This window comes from Pteropus medius, unplaced genomic scaffold (genome assembly GCF_902729225.1).
Source record: "Pteropus medius unplaced genomic scaffold, Ma_sr-lr_union100, whole genome shotgun sequence".
Taxonomy (NCBI): Eukaryota; Metazoa; Chordata; class Mammalia; order Chiroptera; family Pteropodidae; genus Pteropus; species Pteropus medius.
In genome coordinates this window covers 7,018,241-7,041,720 of record NW_024342469.1, presented here as the reverse complement: position 1 = coordinate 7,041,720, position 23,480 = coordinate 7,018,241, and the positions used below count along the sequence as shown (strand labels likewise).

The window sequence follows — 23,480 nt, the reverse complement described above, 5'->3', positions numbered from 1 at the left end:
GGGAGACCCGGCTCCCAGTGTGCCCACGTCTAGCAGGGAAAGGGAACTGGGTTCCCACCGGTCGGCATCTGTTTGCACATGCTCACCTAATCCTGTGGTGCTTGTTACCGTACCCATGCACTCAACCGTACCTAGTATTTCTCATTTCAGAGACCCTCCATCTGCCTTCCCCAGAAAATACATCTCCAGACTTCTGCGGAGGGTGTGGGACCAGGTAATGGATTCGGCAGTGGTTTGACTGTTTGGCAGGGAGGAGTCATCTAAGGATTTAACTGCATTTCAAATAGCTGTTTTCTAATTCTTTTTATTTAGCACCACCCTCCAAGAGTAACACGCGGAGTAGGTTTTAGAAATCCATTTTAAAACATGAGGCAAAGAAATCTCAGAGGCTAAAAGAGCTCCCCAAGATCACAAGGGTAAAGGGGGCAGAGATGAGATGCAAATCAAGTCTCTGATGTCAAAGCATATGATTTAAAACCGCTATGTTATATGTTCATGTCATTCCAGTATACCAGAGTTAATTTTACTCTATTATAGAATTATGTTAAATTCTGGTATAAAATTTAGAAGGCAGGCAACTAGGAGGGTGAGGAAACGACATTTTATCTATAAGAAATGGTTGACAGATATGCAAATCTTTACCCACAAAGGGGTAGTGGGAGAATGGGTGAGAGGCTATATTTAATTAATAGAAAATAGTCACAAAACCTTAGTAATACTTATCTTCCATTTCTCATATTGTATATGTGTTAGAACTGAGGTTAATAGGTGAAAGTTATAGAAAAAGAGGTTTTAGCCCAATTTAAAAAGGAAAATTTTCTAATAGTCATGGTTCTCCACACATGAAATAAGCTGCTTTGAGAAATGGCAATTTCCCTGATGCTCCTGGAGCTTGCGCACGTCCTGAATCACCATCTGGCAGGAATGTGACAGGCAGGATCCACGTATCAGGTGACAGAACCATATGGCCCTGATGAGATTCTAAAGTTCTAGGACCCAAAACGTATCTGTTAGAGTACTAAGAAACTATTCTAGAAACAATTCACTCTGGTAAGAAGGAATGATTTTAACAAAAAACATTTAAGTAGGCCCAGAGGAAAATAATATGAGAAAATAATATGAGTCAAAAATTAATATAGTGTTACCTTATGTATTTGAGGATGACACATACAGTTACGTTCATCACATACGTATATGATGTGATTAAAATACCTGGTATTTAACTTTATGCTAGTTAGTGGTTCTCCAGTTGTGCTCACTGCACCTGCAGCAACAGCATCACCTAGGAATTGGTTAGAAGGAAGTTCTCAGACCCCACCGCAGACCAACTGAATCGGAAACTGGGAGTTGGGCACAGAAAACCGAGTTTTAACGAGTCTTCAGGTGTGCTACAGTTTGAGGATGGATCCCTGCCTTCTACTGCATGTCCACCTTTCATTCGCTTTGTAGCTGCAACTGCTGGCTAAACAGCCTATCATCGTTTACAGTTTTGTGGCTTGAATTCGCAGGCTTCTCGATGCCTTGGCTCATAAAGGCCGCTTCATCTCCCAGCACTGCACACCCACTTACTCCGGTCTCGAATACCGCACAGCGGTACCAGACACTTCACGCTGCACCCCGGGTGCCTCCCCCCACCCGCCTGGTTACCCTTCTCTGGCCCCTTCTCTGGCTCACTACAGAAGTTATTTGGGCATCTTGTTCACATTCATCATCTTCACACAGTTTATCTACCAGAGCTGAAATGCTGTAATTATTGCAAACAACCTGCAGTAAATGGCGGGATTTAAAAATCTCATCACGTATGCATGCCAATTAACGCCGCATTTGCTTGAAGATAGCACCAATAAAACCATCCCAAATGCTGATGTGTTATCTCTAACCTTTTATACTTATGAGTAACAATGGACCAGCGAATTAATAATTACACCTTGAAATTTCAAAAGCATTTAGAACTACTGGGCTGCCAAAATAAAATCACAAATACATTTCCAGAAATATTTTAGAACTCTACTTAGTGTAAATGTAAATTCTTCTGTAAGCAGCAGGTCCTTGGTCAACTAAATACTTCAAACAGTTCCTTGTAAAACAAGGATTTTTTTCCCCCATTTTCCAATTCATGTCTTTCAGACTTCCTAGCTGATACATAATGGCTGTCAAGTTAGCTATACACGTAAATTAAAATATTCTGATTTTGTTCTGTGGTTTAAAAATCTAGTATTTTACACAAACGCTCATAGCAGAATTATTCATAATAGGTCAAAGTGGAAACAACTCAAGTGTCTATCAACTGATGAATGGATAAATAAAATGTGTTTATCTGCACAACGGAATATTATTCAGCCATAAAAAGGAACGAAGTACTGATACATGTATGAACCTTGAAAATATTATGCTAAGTGAAAGAAGGCCGACACAGAGGCCACATATTGTATGATTCCATCATATGAAATGTCCAGAATAGGCAAATCCATAGAGACAGGAAGTAGATTAGTGGCTGTAGGAGTTAGGGAGAGGGAGAAATGTGGAGTGACTGCTAATAGATACAGGACTTTTTGGGGTGCTGAAACGTTCTGGAATCAGTGGTGATGGTTGCATCACTGAATATACTAAAAGCCACTAAAGCATACACTTTAAAGGGATGCATTTTATGGTACGCGAATTAGATCTCAATTTTTAAAATGTAACATTTGAAATTTTATTTTTAATGTCATGTCTATAGCTAAGCTACAAATTTAAGAACAAGATAGGGTTAGAGAGAAATGCTAATAAGTCTGCCTCTAAATCACTTATGCTAAATTTTTATTGAGAAAATTGGATTATGGGATTAAAGATAAGAGTTCTCACTTACCTACTAAGTGTAAATTTGGTTCACTGAATTTTAAAAATCAGATCAGTCTGTCCTTTTGTCTCCGCAGAAGCAGGCGGGAGCTGCACAGTGGAGGAGTGTTTGGGGTTGTGTTGGGGGCAGCACACCTGCTGTCACTCCCCTGTGTAGCAAGGCTCCCTTCAACAGGTGCTTCTGAACCTGCGGGACCAGTAGCTCAGGGCTAGCTGAGATGGTGTGCAGAACTGTGTTCTATCATTTTCCCCATTTCTTTTAGGGAAATCGTTAATTGTTCTGGCTCTGAAGCCTTTTATAGTCAAAAAGGAAAGGGCATGGTGAATGAGTCGTGTGTGTGTGTGTGTGTGTGTGTGTGTGTGTGTGTATGAAATTCGGTTCCTTTTCTTACCAAAGATCAACTGAAAAATCCAGAACAACTGCCGCTGAAAACCAGAGTTTAAAAATGTAACCAATGAGACACAGAAACAAAGGATGAAGCCAGAGAGAATTCTCACCACTACCCCAATATAAGAAAGTATAGTGCAGTCTAACACTATAGACTTATGAGAACACAAAGAGTGGCCTGCCACCAGATCTGCCTTCTAAGCGTCTACGAGCTCTTTTTCCCTCTTCAGTGTGCATTATAAAATATCTAATGACCTAAAAGAATAGTTTGAAAAGTTTAAGCTACAGGTAAATAACATTTAAACGGGGGAGCAGAGGAATGGGCTGTTCTAAGAACAGTTATTTAGTCTCAAAAGATCAAAGGAAGTGGCTGCAGCAAATCGGTCCCTCTCATTCAATAAAAATATGAAGGTGTATTAGCTAGCGGCCTTAGCCTCCCTGATGTTTGAGATCTGCTAAAATATTAGTGTGCAAGTATTTTTTAATTTGCCCAGCTCATTATCTCCAAAGAGTTTATAACATCAGACCTGGACCCTTCATATAAATAAGTACTTCTTAAAATCAGAAGACAGATACAGCAGTCCCCCCTTTTCCACGGGGGGTATGTCCTAAGACCTATATATACGGTAGACCCTTGCACAACACAGGCTTGAACTGCGCAGGTCCACTTACATGCACATTTTTTTCAATAAATATGGTAAATGTATTTTCTCTTCTTTTTAATTTTGTTAATAACATTTTCTTTTCTCTAGCTTACTTCATTGCAAGAATACAACATTTGAAATTCGTTTTAATTGACTATTTCTGTTGTTGATAAGCCTTCATTAATAAAATTTTGGAGAAGTCAAAGTTATATGGGGATTTTGACTGCTTGGCGGGGGCTGGTGACTCTGACCTCCATGTTGATCAAGGGTCAGCTGTACTGTTTTTTCCCGTACATACGTCCCTATGGTAAAGTTTAATTTATAAATTAGGCACAGGAAGGGATTTACAATAATAACTGATAATAAAAGAAAATGATTATAATAAAATAACGAGCATGTGGTCGCTCGCTGCAGAGGGTCCCTTGCCGCGGCTCCACGGAGGCTCAATGCTTTCTGGTGCAATGCGCTGCCATCGGCTGGAACGTTTTCTGTTCATGTCTTCCACCCATGAATTTAGAGCCTTTTTCGTCTTAACTAAGTGGTCATCACGCACTGTGGCTGAAACTTTTGCAGTTTGAGGTGTGACGACGAGCACGAATTTGCTTTCCTCTCTTCACGATTTCACAGATGGAAGCTTCGTTCTCACCACAGACCTGAGCAACCTCGGCATATGATTTTTTTCTTTCCTTCTTAAGTCAAGAACTTTTACTTTTTTATCTAAAGGAAGCACTCTACAGCTTCTCTTTGGCATCGTCGAATTGCCAGCATCACCACTCTTGCACCTTGAGGCCATTATCAAAATAAGGGTGACCCGAACACAAGCACTGCGATACCACAACAGTCGAGCTGATCACTACGCAGTGACCGATGGGCAAGTAGCATGTACATCATGGACAAGCCGGAGAAAGGGCTGATTCAGGTCCTGGACAGGACAGAAGTAGATGGCGTGAGATTTCACCATGCTACTCAGACAAGCACGTAATTTAAACTTAAGAATTGTTTATTTCTGGAATTTTCCATTGAATATTTTCAGACCACAGTTGACCAGTGGTAAGTGAAACTTTGGAATGCAAAACCACGGAAAAGGGGAGACCACTGTACCACCTTCTCTATCCCCCATCACCCCCAACAATGCCAGCCAGCGTCCGTGGAGATCGGCTATCCATTCTTGCCTCGTTTCTGGAATTCCTCAACCACAATGACCTTCAGCCACTCCTCTGAGTGCGCCCTAGGACGTGTCATCACTCAGAACCGCCTCACTCTGAAATCTTGTTTTCTGAGATTACCTTCTTTCTGAATTACTTCCGGCCTCTGCATTCCTTTTGATGCATCTACACTGTGGTCTCACTGAGACAGCAGATCCCATGATCCTTTTCTCTTCTCTCACTCCATCAGTGCCCACCTGGCTCTGCCTCTTTTCTTGTCCAGTCCAGAATCCCACTATCCATCACTTTGACCACTTAATTGCTATCCCCTTGCTACCGTTTCTTCTGATTTATCTGCTGCTAATTCCTAATCCAGGAGTCAGCAAACCTCTCTGTAAAGGACCGGAATATAAATATTTAGGCTTTGTGGGACATACAGTCTCTGTTGCAACTATTTAGCTATGCTATGGTAGCACAAAAGCAGTCAAAGACAATATATAAACCAATTAGTGTGGTCGTATTCCAATAAAACTTTATTTATAAAAGCAGGCTGTGGGCCAGGTTTGGCCCAGAGGCTATAGTTTACCAATCACTGTCCTAATCTTTTTAATTTAAATATTTACCTTCTTTCCTTCCTATCCAGGCTGCTCAGCACTATTGGAGGAAAGCACAGGACCCCATAAATTAGGGCCTCTACAAATGGCCGACCATTCCTTCATCTTATCGGTGTCTCGTCTGCTCCATCTTCCATTCTCTAGAGCAGCTATTCTAAATCTTCACCACCTCTCCAGAGCTGTTATACCACTCCAAACTCCTCAGTCTTGGCAGGCGACGTCAAAAAAGGAGATACTGAGGCCATGACACACAGTGTGTACTGCACGAAGGCTCAATACACTTTAATTATTAAAATCAACAAAACCCTTCCTCGTACCTGATACATCCTTTCTCCTCCTTCCCTACAGGCCTCGGGATGAGGCGACTCTCTTTCGGTTCTGGGTTCCAGCCCACCTCCCCACCCCCGTCATGCCTCCCTCTACCCCGCCCTCTCTCATCTCTCACTTCTCACCCAGTTTCTTCTCCTACGACAGCCCCCCAAGTGCTGCCCCATGTTTCACCCCCTCTAAACTGATCTCTCACATTCCCTGACCAAGTAATTTTTCTAAAACACATTTGTAAAGCAACTCACCTGACTTAAAACCTTTAGTGACTCACATTGTCTTCAAAATAAAGTCCAAACTTAACCTGGCATACATTGCTTTTCATCATCTGTCCTGGCTTAATTGTCCAGTGTTTTTTTCTATTACTTCTTCATGCACATTTTCCATTCCTGCTCTACATTTAAAAGCTGCTTTTAGGTTGCTTATTAAATACTGAGAGCCTCCAATGTGCAAGGCACTGTGGATATGATAATAAATGGGGCAGACATGGACTCTTCCCTCATGAAGTTGATACTGGGGTGAAGGGGAGACATTAAACAACTTAATGCATATTTACTTAGAATGACAATAAGTGCTAGGAAGGAGAATCCTAGGGTACTGAGACAGCATACAGTTGTGGGGATCTGAAATAATCTGGGGTCAGGGAAACTTGAAGAAGCGATGTTTGAGCTACTGAGAGTGAACCTGGGGCAGAGGTGCTCCAGCGAGAGGGAACAAGGGCCCAAAGGCGGTGGAGCCACACAGCTCATCTGACAAATGGAAAGAACACCGGGCTGCTGAGAGAGGCAGAAGCCTGACTGCGCAGGGCCCGGAGGGCTCTCCGATCTTTAGGGACACGGCGAGCAGTCCACGGTTTAGGTGGGCGGCATCAGCCATCGGGTCACTGGCTGCCCCATGGAGAAGGAACTGGAGCTCCCCAGAACCTCTTTGCTCAGTCACAACTCAGTATTATTTCTTGGCCTGGATGCCCTTTCTGGAAGGATACGAGTTTACATGTGCCTGAGAAGAAATAAGAAATTTTTGGGTACTTTTGGAAATAACCAGACGGGATTTGGAGAGTCAAGGGGGAAGGGGTGAGGTCCTACAGTTCGGAAAGTGGAACTAAAAATATGGACACGAAGTAACAACAGCAAGCTCTGATACAGCGCTTACCAAAAGAATTTGGGGTTCACTCCTTCTGGGGCTCCCTCCCTTTCATTTCTCTCATAACCTTCTAGCTTCTCTGCAAGCACTGACCTCTCTCTTTTGACAGCTCAGGTCACGTGAATTGAACAGTACCCAGACGGTCTTAATTTCGGCTACTTATTTCTCAGCTCTGGAATTTTCATTTATTCTGTTTTATAGATAGGAGTATTCTGATGAAATTCTCCATCTTTCTTCTGTTTTCTTGATCATATGAATCATAATTGTTTAGAAATACCTATCTTATACCTTCGGTGTCCATATTTTCTGTGAGTTTGCTTCTGTTGTCTATTTTTCACCTGTATTTCCGGTCATTTGTTCATTTCCTGATATGCCTTATAATTTCTCGTTGAATGCCAAAACTTTTGCATGAAGAATGGTAGCAGTTCCCAAGAAAGGATTTCATAGTCTTCTAGAAGACGAATGGAATACGAGGCGATCACTTCGCTCTGGTCGAAGCTGGGTTTCAGCTCTGCGAGGACCGTTCCATTTCTGGTTTGTCCTTACCCCTAGAGTATAGCTCTGATGCTTAGGATGAAGCCTGTCAGCGGCCCCAGATGAAAGCATGACATGTTCACCAGAGCCTCTACACTGGGCATGTCCTGAACTCCAACCTCTGTATCCTAGCACGATAAGATCACCAGGACCTCTGCTTAGCTTGCTGGCCTCTTAGAAGCTGCTTCCTGTTTCGTTTCTTGGTTCTCATCCAGAACATGCACACCTTAGCAGTAGGCAAATGTTTCAGTGAAAAATTACACAAAGACTTTTGGATTTTTTTTTCCTCTGTGATTTCCTCCCCTCTGGAATACTGGCCCCTTAAATCCCTGCCACCTTGGGAGCCCCAGACTCTAACCCTATCTCCCAAGCTTAGTGAGACAGTGAAAAGCCCAGGCCTCTGATTTTCCCTCAGTGTCGATCATCTTCCTCTGCTATCATGAAAATGATCCAAAGATGGAAAACTGAGGTGAATATGGCTTCCATTTCATATGCAAAACCATTAGCCATTGGTGATTAAGTCAACCTCCAGCCCCTCTCCTCGCTCCCCAGAGGTCAGGGGTGAAGCTGAAAGTTCCAACCCTCTAACCACCTGGTTGGTTACTCTGGCAACTGGCCCCCATCCTCCAAGAGCTACCCCATTAGCACAAACTCAGGTATGGTTGAAAGGGGCTTATGATGAATAGCAAAAAGGCACTCCTCGCCCCTGTCAGGCAGAAAATTGCAAGGGTTTTCGGAGCTCTGCTGGGAACCCAGGAGGAAGACCAAATATAAATTTCTTATTATATCGCGATATCACAGTCCTCTCCCTAGGATCTTGACCCATCCTGCGTTTTCTACCTTGGTTGTTTTACAATGACTTCAAACCAGATTTTAATAGTTTTCCAGCTTGAACCAGTATTTTTGGTGGAGGGTTAGACCAGTACTATCTACTTTATTTTAAGTAGAAGCAAAAGTCCGCCTTGCTAACTGATTTTAGAGGAACTCTAGCTAATTTTTATAATTAAGTATACTTGGTATACAGGCAGTGGCCAAAAACTATTTTCAATTATCTTTTTATGGTGTTTGGAAAGAAATGAACCAAAAGTAACAGCTTCTCAGGGGACGGCCATGCATAGAAGCCATCAAAGCCATTATAACCAGTACTAGTTGGTTTCCACATTGGTGGTCTCAGCAGAAAAGTTAATTTGGTGACAAAACTAAGAATAAGTATTATTTTTAAGTTATTCAATTCTAAAAATTCTGGAAAGGGCAGTTAAGGGGAATCTTTTCTTATTCATTGACCTTACTACCAGCAAGGTAAATTTCTATAACTTCAACATGTTGGCTTCTACTATTTGTATTTTTTTTATCGCTGTCTATCTGTCCATTTAGGTCTGTAAATACTTGCTTTACATACCTCGTTACTCCTATGCAGAGTGCATAAATAATAATAAATGCTACATCCTATCTTGGATTGGATACTTTTATATGGCATTTTTGACCACATAAGTTTGAGGCTGTTTAAAAGATATATATTAAAAACTTTATATTTATAAGAGTTAGTAAGCATTATTATAATAAGAACCAATAAAACTACTTAGTCTTTGAAAAATGAGCAAATTATTCTTTTACTAATTACCTTTACAGAAGAAAGTATAATTGTAAAACGTACGATTTAATAAACGACAGCCAACAACCTGCAATCTCGACTTGCTTTATCCTTTATCATCCAGTCTAAACAACACTGCAACTCTCTCAATGTTTTACAAGACGGAAAAAGGAAGAGATTCTCCACCCCTTTTTTGCAAAGAATATACAGCCCTTTTAAAAAGGGGCACACACACATATTTTGTTTCTATATATGTACCAATGCACACAATAACCATTTCTTTTTCATATAGTCTCTTAATAAGTAAATGTCTAACAGGAAACTCTTACTTAATGCTAGTTTTTTCTAATTTGTTCTCTATCAAAATTTCTCAGAACTTGTGCTTTAATCGAGAGCTTGTAACCCATAATGACATACTACCTATTGGCCCTTCTAATCGAAGGGTCACTTACCCAACCGAGAAGGACCTCTGCGGCATGTACATCTTAATACCACTGGAAAAAGAGTGAAAGGAGGGAAGAAAGCAGAGAAAAGTAAAAGAAGAACGCTTCGAAGGGGTTTTTGTTTGTTTGTTTGTTTGTGGTGGTGTGGGGTTTTTTAGACTCACCCAATGTCGTTAAGGTTTTGAGGTTTTCATCATCCATCTGAACAGTGCTGGGTTGTGTCGGTTCCTGAGAGTCCTTATTGATTACAATCCTCTCCACTGAGTCAAATGTTTCGAATGAGGGAGAGACATAGAGCGTCTCTACGGAGGCTTGGTTATGGAAAGTAGAATCTGACTCTGACATCCTTAAATTAGGACTGATATGCTCCTTTCTACTCGAGGACCAAAATGCTGGTGAAGTTGTCAGTGTTTCAAAACTTTTTGCAGCTGACTGCTTTTCTAGAGGCATTTGCAAAGGGCCTTCTGTTACAGTATTTGTACTGGTACTGTCTGATTTCTTGTCTAAACTCACATTTGCCTGCGGAGATGGGTTTTTTTCTGAGGGAGTAGGCATAGCATCTGTAAAATAAGAAATACGAACGATCTTAAAAAAAAATGGAATCGAAAATACTCTATTTCAAATCTGTTGCAACTTTAATCAATCATTTTTTTTTTATGCCATAACAAGATTCTTTCCTATTTAATCGTTTCTTACTATGTTTCCATTCTGCCTATTTGAAGTATTCCCACACTATAATTGATGTATTAGTCACCGGTGGCTGCCTTCTCTCTCTCTCTCCTCACTGAAGCACAAGGCAAGGAAAGCTTCAAATAACTGTTCTTTAAATATTATTTCCTTCATATATTTATCTGTCTTTGAAACCACTATATTTTTAGTGCCTTTAAACTTTCAACTTTTACAAGATAAACTGGAGAAAATATGTCACATCATACTGGCTCTGTCTTTACAGGGTCCCCACCTACAAAAATGTCTTTTTCTCCTGAAATAAATGTCTTCTCGCTCCAGTGTCTCTACAGAGCACATAAAAAAAAAGAATCACTACTTCAGGTAGCAGATTAATTTTTAAAGATCCTTTGTCTACATGGGAAAAAAGAAGCAATCTTTCAGAGCCACTGTGATGATTACTAAAATGTAAGTTCCATCAGGTTGGAGATCTTTGTCCATTTTATTCATTAATGTCACCGAAATATCTAGAATATAACAAAGTACCTAGAATATCATAGACAGATAGTATTTATTGCAAATAGAAGGAATTGGAGGAGTTTTAAGGAATTGCAATTTAAGATGGGTCTGATATCGGAATATCTCTTGCATTGCTGAATTATGAGCCTGGTCCAAATTTCTAGATGCAAATTGTTATCAACACTCTCAGTGCTAGGGCTTGCTCTTTAGTTTCATCTGAAGTTAGATGTGGAAAGAAAGAAAATATTTCTAAGAGGGAGAGTTCGTGAAATTAGAAGCATAACTAGGCGAGAGAGACAAAAGGAAGATGCTACCGTTGGAAGCACTGAAAAGACAAGAGACTCCAGGAATTGTGTAATTCGTCATCAAATGTTTATGTGTCACAACGTACAACATAACATACCTCATAATGCACATTTATTTTTATTTTTTTAAGCCCTTAGTGTTTTAAATTTATTTTTAATTGTAGTCGACATACAATATTCTATTTGTTCCAGGTGCATGACATAAGCGATTCAACATTGATGTACCTATAATGCACATTTTTATGCTATCATCCTCACTTTCAGGCTTTGAGTTATTACAGAAAAGCAAATTTTCTTTGAGAAAAAAAACCTTCCTTTCCATTTCCATTCAGAGTTGAAGGCATGCCCGGGCAAAAAGCGGTGTTACTATAACATACTTAGACAGTTCAAGAAACCTACATCAATACCGCTACCAGGAATTCCATTTCCCCACAACCCTTTCATCTCCAGACTTCCTCATCTTTTAAAACTCAACTCAAGTATCACTTTCTCTATAAAGCCTTCTCTGATCCTTTTCTTTCCTTGCCCTGTCCTATCATTGTCTGTCTTACCATATCTTCTTTGGGGCCCTGTGAGTGATCATAACACTGAATCTCATTTATTACAAGTCTTGCCCCCAACCTGACACAGGCTCCTTGAGGAGACGTTATTAGGAGTCATTTTGTGTCCTAGCACCTAACAGTGCCATTCCCATTGGAAGTGTTCAATACACGTTTGCTGAGTGAAAGGACAAACTGAAGCATGAGGATAAAGAAGAAGCAATGCCTTTGTTGTTCTAAATTGGACATAGTTTGTTCAATGATGAAAGGAAACAGAAAATTGGTAGCTGAAAATAACTTCTACAATACTCCTCGCTTGTATATGATTAAGTTATATCTAGTTGGTAAAAGGTTCTGTTAAAAATACTAATAATGGAATACTAGATTTACAGTATTCCAAAATACACGTGTCCATCATCATTTTTACATGAAAGCATTCCTTAAAAGCAAATTTAGTCAAATATTTTTTCATCGGCTTTCATTTCACATGTGAGAAAAATGGGGGGAAAGTCTTTTTCCATAGCACTAAAATCATCTTCAAATTTAACAATGTGTAAACCAAGATAATTCAGAATGATAATGATTTTATGATGAAATAGTCACAATAATACTCAATCTAAATCTCAGAATTGGGATGTATAAAGTCATCGATATAGCCATTATTTTAATGTTTAGAACAAAAAAGAATAATATCTTAAAATTCAATGAAAGAATCTGATCGAAGTCATTCTGTTTCTATCAACCCTCTTCCCCAATAGTCCAGGAGGAACAGAATGCAATCTTTTTGTTGCTTAGACTTTTAAAACCTGTGACCTTTGCAATCAATAGAATACTATGATCTAAAAGTAAAAAGCAGGAAGACAAATTAAAAAATAATGATTTTAAATGACTAGTAGACTATCCAAAAGAGAAAATGTTTGCTTAAACAGAATGCTAATGCGGTCTGAAGATTCTAGGAAGCAAGTCATCCTGGGCTTCTGTGCCATCGGCCTTGCTCCATCCCTGCCCTTTCCGTGCAATAGGTCAAACCAATCCACTTCAATCTAATCCCTGCTGTAGTTATTTATAGTTCATATTCAAAAATCCTTCAAAAACTCCCTCTTGTTTCAGGGACAAAGTTTAAACTCCTTGAGTTTTAAAGGTCCTCCATTACTTATTTTCGATCACTACTCAACAGGAAACTAAGCCTCAGTCAGGCCATTCTCTTCATCACACACATACCCTATGTTCATCCGCGTCCCTTTATCTTCATTCTCCACGTTAATTCAAGCTTATCTTTATTACCGCTGATTTCTCACCCTGCACTCTAACACTGGAATCCCCTCTCCCCCTTCTCTATCTATTTAAATCCTATCAATTCTTCAAGGTCTATCTCAAATAATTATTACTTCCAGTAGCTATTTTCAACCATGTTTATCACTCTATCCTAATCCTTCCCTTCTCTAAAATATTTATTTCTATAAATTCATTTTTCTACCTAATCATATGTGGTATAGAGCTTATCACACATCATTAAGTTCCTGCATCCTGACCATGCTTTTGCATATTGGAGGTATGCAAATAATGGTTAAATTTAATAATTCCTTAATTTACAAATATCTAATATCAATTTTTATATGTTGATTTTCTATATAATGATATATGTGATATGCGAAGCCTAAAAATAAGAATGATCAAGCAAGAGGCACTTATTAAGCACCTACTGTTTGCATTGGACTGTATTAGACTCTGGAGACATACATAAGTGGCAATCATAGTTTCAGTGAACTTAGGATCAAGTGTGGATTCTATATAGATAGGTAGAAAGAAAGATTATAGATGATAGATAAATAATTGCATTTTTATACACACACAAAAAAGTATGTGTATGAAAAACACATAAAAATAACCAATAATACAAACTACCAGTTCAATTTCAATATGTCTAGGGGACTATAGTTTCTCAATATGAGAGACCATAATGAATATATTTGTATAAGACGGTGAATTGAACATGTTTTGGTCTGAATTCTCCCAAAAGCAGACTTTAAGAAAAAGATGTGGATCACTGACTTTGACCAGTGATCCCAAGCATACAAGCGAGGGCGTGGGAAAGGTAACGTAAAAGAGGGACAAAAGCCAATAGACTGTATGAATGACCAGGTCACCAATGTGAGCACATGAGGTTCGATCTTGCTGGGTGCCTCCGAACTGTCCTTTCAGGGATGGGAAGGTGGCATGTTTATACAATGGCTCTTGCCTTCACTGGTTGAGGGTCGCCCCTATGAGTGCTAAATCTTTGGCATTCCTAGGCTGCCCTGCACTTAGGCGGACGAATGTTGGGGCTTCGGAGAAAACTTTCAGTTGGAGAAGCAGAGAGACACAGGTGCTCTCGGTGCATATGAGAACTGGTCGCCGGGTCTGTAGTTGTACTCAGAGGTAGGCCAAGAGAACATGGGATGAGGCAGTAATAGTATTTGTTATCAGATATATTCATTTATATTCTCTCCTTCCCCAAAACCCACTAAAATGACAGAAGGGGCAGAAAAAGGCAAAACCTAGAAGGGCAAATAGAAGAGAAGAGAAGAGAGAACAAAAGATGAGAGATGTCAACAAATTGTCAGAAACGGAAAAGTTCATGGAATAAAGAAGCAAAGCCCCAGATGCCCGTAGAAGGGAAAGCCACTGTAAAAGAAACCAGTTCTTACCACGGAACTCTACAAGGTTTCAGGAATTGGAGGACAGGTTAACTCGGAATTCTGGGTTCTTTAGGGTCTATTATTTTGGGGAGAGGATCTTCACTTGTACGTAAGATAGAGATGTTTTTCTTGCTTGGACATTCAAGTATATGTAGAAGAATATGTATGAATGCTGAGTAGCCAATAGATGGATGGTGTCAGTTATTAAGCTGTTGCCTCTTCACTTGGTGATACTGGGGCTGGGACACCACAAACCACATTTCTGTTTCTCCAGCTAAGTGTTTCTTGGGTTCTGCCAACAGGAAGTGCTAGAGGGAGATTGGAAGGCTGGAGTAGGAAGAAACAACTCTCCTTCCTGTTTTCTTCCTGCTCCTGACAGCATCAGCCTAACACTCCTTCGCGCTATCAGCAGCATTCTTGCCAGTAGCATTTTGTCCCAACACTTGCAGAAGCAGCCTACCATGCCCCCTAAATAGCGTCAACACCTGCCAGCTAGAACCTGCCTTCCGAGAGGCCTGGGTCACAGTTTTGGGTCACCGCCCCACGAGACCCTTCCTCTAAGCTGCTAAATTTTAATAGTTCCAACCTCTGCCCTTTGCTCTCCCAGCCCGAGGACTCGTAGTTTATCCCTGCAATTGCTACCTTTGTGATATCTTAGTATTCTTTTTTTAACTTTTTAAAATCTAATCGACATCTTTTATATTCAATTCTCTCTAATGTATTATAATATATTTTTTTGTGGTAATGACAGAGTAGTTTCTATTAGACCAATCTTCCTATAAATAACAGCTAGCAACTCTAGACAACATATAAAATGCATTTCTAGGCATTATTTGAAGGTATAGGAGACTGACCAAAAGCAGGCAGAAATCGGAGGGAGTCAGCATTTGGAAGAAAGGAAGAGCTCTGGGTGAGCTTCCTGTTTTCCCAGCTCATCATTCCAGTTCCAGCCAGCTCTACACTGGGCGCTAAAATCTGGTGAAACTACAGTTTCACTGGCTTGAAGTACCAGAGGATGGGGTTTGGAACTACCACAGCGCTTGAAAGTAAGGGGGTAAAATCCAGTAAAGAGAGAGCCACAGAGGAAACCACACTTACTACCATCATCATCGATCTGCTAATAACCACACATAAAAACAAAAATCTTGAAAGTATTCAGGGGAAGATGACATGTTAACATACAAGGAAAGAATGATATGAATGACAGCTATTTTCATCAGAAACAACAGAGACCAGAAGACAGTGTAATGACATTTTTTTCCAAATGACGAAAACTGTCAATGCAGAATTCTATATCCAGCACAATATCTTTCAAAATTGAAGGCAAAATAAAAACATGTTAATATCAACAAAAACTAAGAGAATTAATTGCTAAGAGACCTTTACAATTAGAAATGCTAAAGAAGTACTTCGGGCTGAGGGAATTATACCAGGTGGAAAGCTGGAGCTTTGGGAAGGAATAGAGAGCGCTAGAAATGGACGTATGAAGATAAATATAAAAGATTATTTTCCCTCTTAATTTCTTAAAATAGATGCGACTGCTTAAAAACTTGTAACACTGTGTATGACGTATTACAATAAATATACTTTATATGACAACTATGGCACAGACGATGGGTGGTACATTGGACCTACATGGTCATGAGATTCTTACATTTTATGTGAGGTGGTGACGTAATGAGACTGCAAAAAGTTAAGACTATGTAATTTAATCCCTAGAGAAAACACTAAAATTAATGCGAAGAGATACAACGAAGAAACCAATTGATAGATTAAAATGGAATTATAAAAAATATTGAATTAACGTAAGAGAAGGCAGTAATGGAAAAAAAACCAAACAAACAGAGGAAGAAAACACAGATGGGACAGCAGGAAGTAAAACAGTACATCTGAATCCAACCACATCGATAATTAGTATACTACCTGCAAACTACAAAGCCCAAACTTTCAGACTGGTTATAAATCATCCAATCATATGCTATATACAAGAGACACAGCTTAAAAACAAAGACACGCATAAGTCGAAAGTGAAAGGATTTAAAAGGATAAACTATAAAATAATAAGCATAAAAAAGTTCGATGGTTATATTAATATCAGATAAAACAGGCTTCAAGACAAGGGGTATTACTAGAGAATAAAAAGGATATTTCATAATGATAAAAGGGCTAAACAATAGAGCTACGGAAAAATGAAGCAAAAACTGACAGAATTAAAGAGACAATTAGACAAATCCAACTAAATCACATTTGGCAATTTTAATAACCCCTCTCAGCAACTGATAGAATAGACAAAATATCAGTGTCAATATAGGAGATATACACAACACTATCATCTATCCTGACTTACGGAATCACCACATCCAACCACTGCAGAATATACATTTTTACTGTAAGTTTGCAAGTGCATATGGTATGTTGTCCAAGACAGACCATATGCTGGGCCATAAAACAAATCTCAATAGACTTAAAAGCTTCAAATCTTACATTAAGTGGACTTAAATTAGAAGTAAATAACAGTAATACACCTAGAAAAAAACTCCCAAATATTTGGAAATTTAAAAACACACTTCAAATATTCATGGGTCTTAGAAGAAATTCTCTCTGTTAAAATAACTGGTGTTGATTAGACTTCCTATTCTGGCTAAGATGGAACAGGGACTGGATTTAACCCACTGCTTGAAACATCTAAAAAACTGGACAAAACAAACGAAACCGTGTATTCAGACATTGCGCATCAGGCAGTGCAGGATGGCGAATCTTGAAAGAGGGATATAAACGAGGTGAGCCCTAGGACAGTTCCCAGGCCACAGAGTAGGAAGTGGGAACCCAGGCAGAGTGCAGTGGCCTCCCTGTGTTGAGAGGGAGCTTGGGGTCTTCCGAGGCCAACAGAATTGGAGTTTGCAGGGCAGAGTACTGGAGAAACCTCTGGAGATCTGCTAATCGGTGCATGCAGGTGAGGAAACCCAACACCCCCGAAAGGAAAGGAAGAGTTCCTGCTCCCACCAGCCGGTGGCCACCTCATCATTCACAGGACACTGGTTAGAGTGTCGCACGCTGCTGGTGGGACTGTAAAACGGTGCAGCTGCTTTGGGAAACAGTTTGGCTGTTTTGTCCCTCAGAAAGTTAAACACGGAATTACCAAATGACCCAGCCATTCCACTTCTAGCTTTTTGCCCAAGAGAAAACAAACCATAGTCCTCATAAACACTTCACAAATGTTTATAGCAGCTTTATTTGTAACAGCCGAAATCCGAAGACAACCTAAATGTCCATCAACAGGTACATAGATAAACATTACGGTATAACCATATAATGAAATACCACTCGGTGATAAAAATCAATGAACTATTGGTACACGCAACGACATGGATGCACCTCAAAATAATTATGCCAGATAGTGAAAGAAGCCAGACAAAAGAGTACCTACTATATGATTCCTTTTATAGAAAGTTGTAGAAAATGCCAACGAATCTATAATGACAGAAAGTAACCAATGGTTACCTATGGACAGAGATGGGGCCGGGCAGGGCATGTGGAAACAATTAGCAAAGGCACAAAGAATCTTCTGGAGGTGATTAAATGTTCATCATCTTCGTTGTGGTTGTCATTTCATGGGTGTACACATATATCTTATCAAGTTATAAAAAAACATATCAAGTGTATCAATTATACATTTGAAATACGTGCATTTATTGTATGATAGTTATATTTCAATAAAGCTGCTAAAAACATAACTAGCACTTTTTTTTTTTTTTTAATCTCTTGACTGGATGCTGGCTGTTATAGTACTTTAGAAAAACTACTGTTCTAGTTTTAAATGAAATGTTCTGAGGCTGGTAGAGTAAGGAAACCAACCAAGAGACCAATGAAATAATTCAGATTCTAAGGTTAATCTAGTACCCAAGCAAGTATTGAGAAACTATAAATTAAGGCACTGTGTCAAGGTTAGAGGTACAAAGATATAAAAGAAATTTAGGAAGTCTTCTGAAAGAGGTGATCTTTGAGCTGAGCTAAAAGGATGAGAAAAAGTCAGCCAGGATGAGAAAGACAGGAAGGGTGGCCAGCAAAGGAATGAAAGGTGTAGACCGTGTGGTGTGTAGGAAGGTAGAACGGGCACAAACCTTAGTGTTACTAGTGCAAAGCATGTGGCAGACAGTGCAAGAGCCAAATCTGGAGAGAAAGGAAGGAGCCGGGCCTGTTGGGCCTCTTGCCTGACAGGCGGGAGTGATCAGAACTGAACTGAGATCTTCAGATAGCCTTCTTAAAATGCATTCCTCTAGATGCTTCGGCAGAACTTTGCTGGCTCACCCGCATCTCTCTAGGCAATCTTTTCAATATTCTTCCATGGCTCTGTTTCCTCTAAAATGCAATCTATCCTTTGCCCTCTTCTCTTCTGCCTCTGCAATCTCCCAGGGTGATGGCATCTATCACCTTATTTAAACTAGGACTAGATCTACCACCTGTACATAAGTTCTTCATACAGTTTAATCCTCAGCCCTGACTCCTGCTGAGGTCTAGCCATAAATACACCCTTATCCCTCTGCACAGGAAGGTCTCACTACCCTCCAGCCTCCTCATCTTTGGTGTTCATTTTACCTCTATTAATATGACCATCAACTTCGTTGTCACATGGGTTATTTTGGAGCTATAGTTGCTAGCACTGCCTTTGAGGGGTCTCCCTGCCCTATCCCCTCAGTTCATTCTGCATAGCACAGCCAAGAAGTAACATGATCTGATTTTCTAAAATTCATTTTAGAAAATCAGATCATGTTATTTCTCTCCACTACTTCTTCACATGGTTTACAAGACTTTGCATAAATTAGTCCCTATTTGCCTCTCTTGCCTCATTCTGTACTATTTTTCCTAAATATGTACAATCTTGCTATACTTAAATTCTTTCAGTTCTTCAAACCTACCATGCTTCCTCTGTGCACCCATGCTGTTCCTTTAGCCTGAAATGCTCCCCCAACCCCATTTTAGCTAACTAACAGATTTCCAACCTCCAGAATGATGTCCCTTACGTGGACATATATTTCACATCTCTGTGTTTTCGCTCATGCTGTTCCCTTAGCCTAGAATATCTTTCATGTCTGCCCTTCTTCTTTATCAAAAATGGTTTCATTCTTCTACACTCAATTCGAATACTACCACCTTTGTGAAATAGTTTACCTTCCAAGGTAAAATGAATCTCTCTTTGCTTTTGCATAATACGATGTGAATATTCATATTTTTCACTTATTTCATTATTTCAAATATAATTAATTCATTTGATAAGGAGGAATTAATACAAGGACATGGCAGGCACTATTCTAAGCTCCAATAACAGCAGTAAACAAACTTGCTGTTTATGACTTGTCTATAATTTCCTGTTTATAGATCTGTCACCTCCAGTGCAAACCCCTTCAGGGCACACATCTTCAATTTGTTCAACCTACATGTTCCTTGCAGAGGACCTGACAGTCGTTTCATTAATTATTGTTTAAGGAACCATTATCTGGATGGTCTAATTGTTAAAATAAACTCAACTGCAGAGAAATAAGTCTTAGCGATCGTTCTAATCCAGTCCCTTGGTGATATGCGCAAGAACCTGAGACTTCCAGGCCACACAGTGACTAAAGGGCAGAAGCAGAATGAGAATCCTGGACTCCTGAATTCTAAACTGATGCTCTTTTGACTAGGGGAATAAAGGAAGGAACAAAAAGTCTGGTAGAACCAGCTGTCCCAAGCTCTTCTTTACTAGCAACTGTTCCAGCGGTTCATAACTGTGAAGTGACTGAAGTTGACCTTGGCATCGCTCCATTTGTCCCTGGTGGTGCTTTCAGAGATACAGGGCCATGAGAAGGGGGACTGGGTTGAGTATGCAGTTGGCCTCTGTACAATGGATCCATATAAAGAATAGACAGCTTTGATGGAAAATTTTCTGAAGCCCAGGAGAACTTGTGGGGATTTGATGGAGACCAGCAATGAATGTTGTCTTTATATGTTTGAACACAAAGTACATAAATGTATACTCTGTAAACAGTAAAGTGACTATTTCATGAGGGCTTCCCAACTCTCCCTGAGAGAGAATTTCTCTGAGTGCCACTGAAAAGGCAGGGACAAGTAGAGAGTAAATTAATTTGATGGGCTGGCTTTATCTGGTTTCTCATTTTCTTTCCACTGAAACCTGAATGTCAAAGAGCTTTGTTCTCAAGTATCTACCCAGCAGACTCCTGGCTGGGAAGCCTAGTATTAAATCAGGATTATATCTAGCTTTCTTTATTGTACAGTGCTTCGTGCCTGCTAATATACTTGATTAATGCAATATGAAACCTTGATATGTTGTCATATCAAAGCTGGTTTGATTATTCTTGATAGTTATCTTCAGGAAGCTTATTCTCTATGTAAGACATCAGAACACAAATTTAAATACAGACTATCACTAAAATATCTGAAGTAAGGAAAACACACACACACACACACACACACACACACTCTCTCTCTCTCACACACACACACACACAGCAACACACCTCCAAACTTTGAGCCTAAGGACAAAAGAGAATAGCTATGCTGTTGAAGGTACCAAAATGTTTTGGGCTAGTTTGGAGAAGGTGATGAAATAATTTTTGAAAGAGAACTTCAGATTTAATTCCAAGTTAAGAGACTTGCTTATAGATAGGAACGTTCCATACTGGTAATTCTTTTTTATTTTTAAATAATTCCACTGCCTTGTTTCAGGTACTATAATTACGACATATTATTTTATATTCCTTTTACTGTGAATCTAATAATGGGTGTTTTATTTCAACAGAGCTATTTCTGTGATCAGTTCTTCTGTTGGTCTGATACATGTATCGAATTATAGCTATATAGCAGAGAGCTGGCAAGCATGACAAAAGATGGATCTCAACATATATCTTTCTGTAGTTTAAAATGTATAACTGAAGGAGCTTCTAGTTCAGTAATTCTGTTAACCAAAAGAAATAGGATCTGAAGATAATAAGGTCACTTTGCTAAGAAGCCACAGTTATAAATTATTAATAAAGAGGAGTGATTTGAATTGCTCAATTGATATATTGGTTTAAAGTAGACACACCACTAATTTAAAATGGATGTTTAATGTGAAACTTAAATAACATATTTGACATAAAAATTTTAGTGTATTTATCTTGTGGTATATACATGAAACTCCAAATAATCATAAGTTAAAATAGCTATAATTTCCCTATGGTCTATGTTAAGTGTGTGTGTGTGTGTGTGTGTGTGTGTGTGTGTGTACACACAACTGTAGGTTCTGAGAATTTTTCATCATATATCGTTACATTTAACTATAGTATATATTAAAATAAAAAAAAACATTTGGAAAATATAGCAATGAAATATGCCAAGGATATATACTACTCGCAATATAAATTTGAGTTAATGGTTTAACTGCTCATAGGAAAATACAGATATGGACACACTTAAAGGTGCTTTTCTTTAAAAATCTCTCCAAGTAGACAGCTAAAGACTTTCAGGCCATGAAAATGGACCATAATAAATGGATTCTAAAATAAGTACAGGATGCTCATTATTAAATTTTATACCATAGTTCTGGTTCCATCAATAATAAAAATCATAATTCCCTTCAACAGGTTATCATTATAAAAACTGAGGCTGAAAATGTCTTTGGGAAGCTGGTGATCCTTAGCTAGGTCAATATTTTCTGTCTTTTGGGCTGGAGTGTAAATGGAATCTGGTCTCCAGCCAGCTAAGGTCTCCCTTTACAGAGCGTACTCCAGACCAAAGGAGATGAGCAGGTGCCTGAAGGCACAAGTGTCTGTGACCGTCAGACCAATCCTTAAAAGGACAATAAAACCCTACAGGTGACTCTGGGAGAGTAAGAAATTAAGCTAGATTGGGTCAGAGGTTTAATTCTGACGTGAATTAAATATGTGACATGCCTGAAATGGTACCGGGCACTCAGTAGACGCTATGTAGTTAGCGAGTGTGGTTAGTTATTGGGGCACAGTCAGAAGAAGTGGAATCGTGAGGGGAGTTCCTGGGGGGCCTGATCGGAAGCAGAGGGGAACCTGAGCACACCGGGTGCCCTCCCTGCCCCCAAAAATCCCCGTGTTTATGGACCACAAGCATGATGCCGCCCTTTGTGTCCACCAGTTCTTGCATTTAAGACCAAGAGAACTGGTGTACTGTGGAAAGAGACGATGAGAAGTACTATAATTCTTAAACATTTTCCTCATTAGATATACAGACTAATAATAAAGCGTTTTACTTCAATACTGAGTAAAAATCATGTGTGAGTTTGCAACACTGCAACAAACCTTTAAATGTCATTTACATTGTGAATTCAGATGAAGTGCTATTCTCAGGAGGCATGAATGTTCTATTACTCTAAACAAACAACCACCTCCCAAGAAAGCAAGAAACCCACAAACCCCCAACAAACCACACCTATTAAAACATCATAAATTACACATGTGCCTTTGGAAAACACCTCACTGAACACCCAAGGTGACATATACCATTTCTCTTTTCCCCAGGCAAAGGCAATTATATGGTCCTCGTTCTTACAGCTCTTTGCTTAAATTTCAGTAATGTGACTTATAGCATTATATTGTAATTTATATATTTCACTTGCTCTATTTATTCCAGCACCTTCCACATGTTTATTCACTCGTTTATGCAACAGATATATTGAAGATAATACAAAAGTCTGCAGAATTAGATCAGCAAAGCCTTTAGACGTTGTAATTCATTGTAATTACAAAACACAGAAGATAAAATAACCAGAGATATATTTAATATGTTTAAGAAATAAAAGCTGGAAAATACGAGCAAGAGATAAGAGATTATAAAAATAAAACCAAGTAGATTTGACAAAGATCCAAGCAGACTTCTAAAAATGAAAGATAACTGAAATAAAAAATAATTGGTTGATTTTAAACGTCAGATTAACTCCAGTTGAAGATAAAATTGGGAACTAGAAGATAAATACAAAGAAATTTCAAAAACTACAGCACAGAGATCAACGAGAATGGAAATGTGGGTGCGAGGAGACAGGAAGTCTAACGTGACAGCCACTTAGCGTACCGACGCCCCTTCCAGTCTAATCACCTGCCGCATCACG

General features: G+C 39.3%; 1 protein-coding gene across 1 annotated transcript in view; it reads right to left on the bottom strand.

Annotated features, from left to right (window-relative positions):
- The window catches only part of ENTHD1 (ENTH domain containing 1), a 78,749-nt gene that overhangs the window by 3,684 nt on the left and 51,585 nt on the right, over window positions 1–23,480 (bottom strand). The window contains exon 5 of the mRNA XM_039863407.1: window positions 9,829–10,224. Coding sequence (XP_039719341.1) covers window positions 9,829–10,224 — 396 coding nt within the window. The remainder of the gene's footprint in view (window positions 1–9,828; window positions 10,225–23,480) is intronic.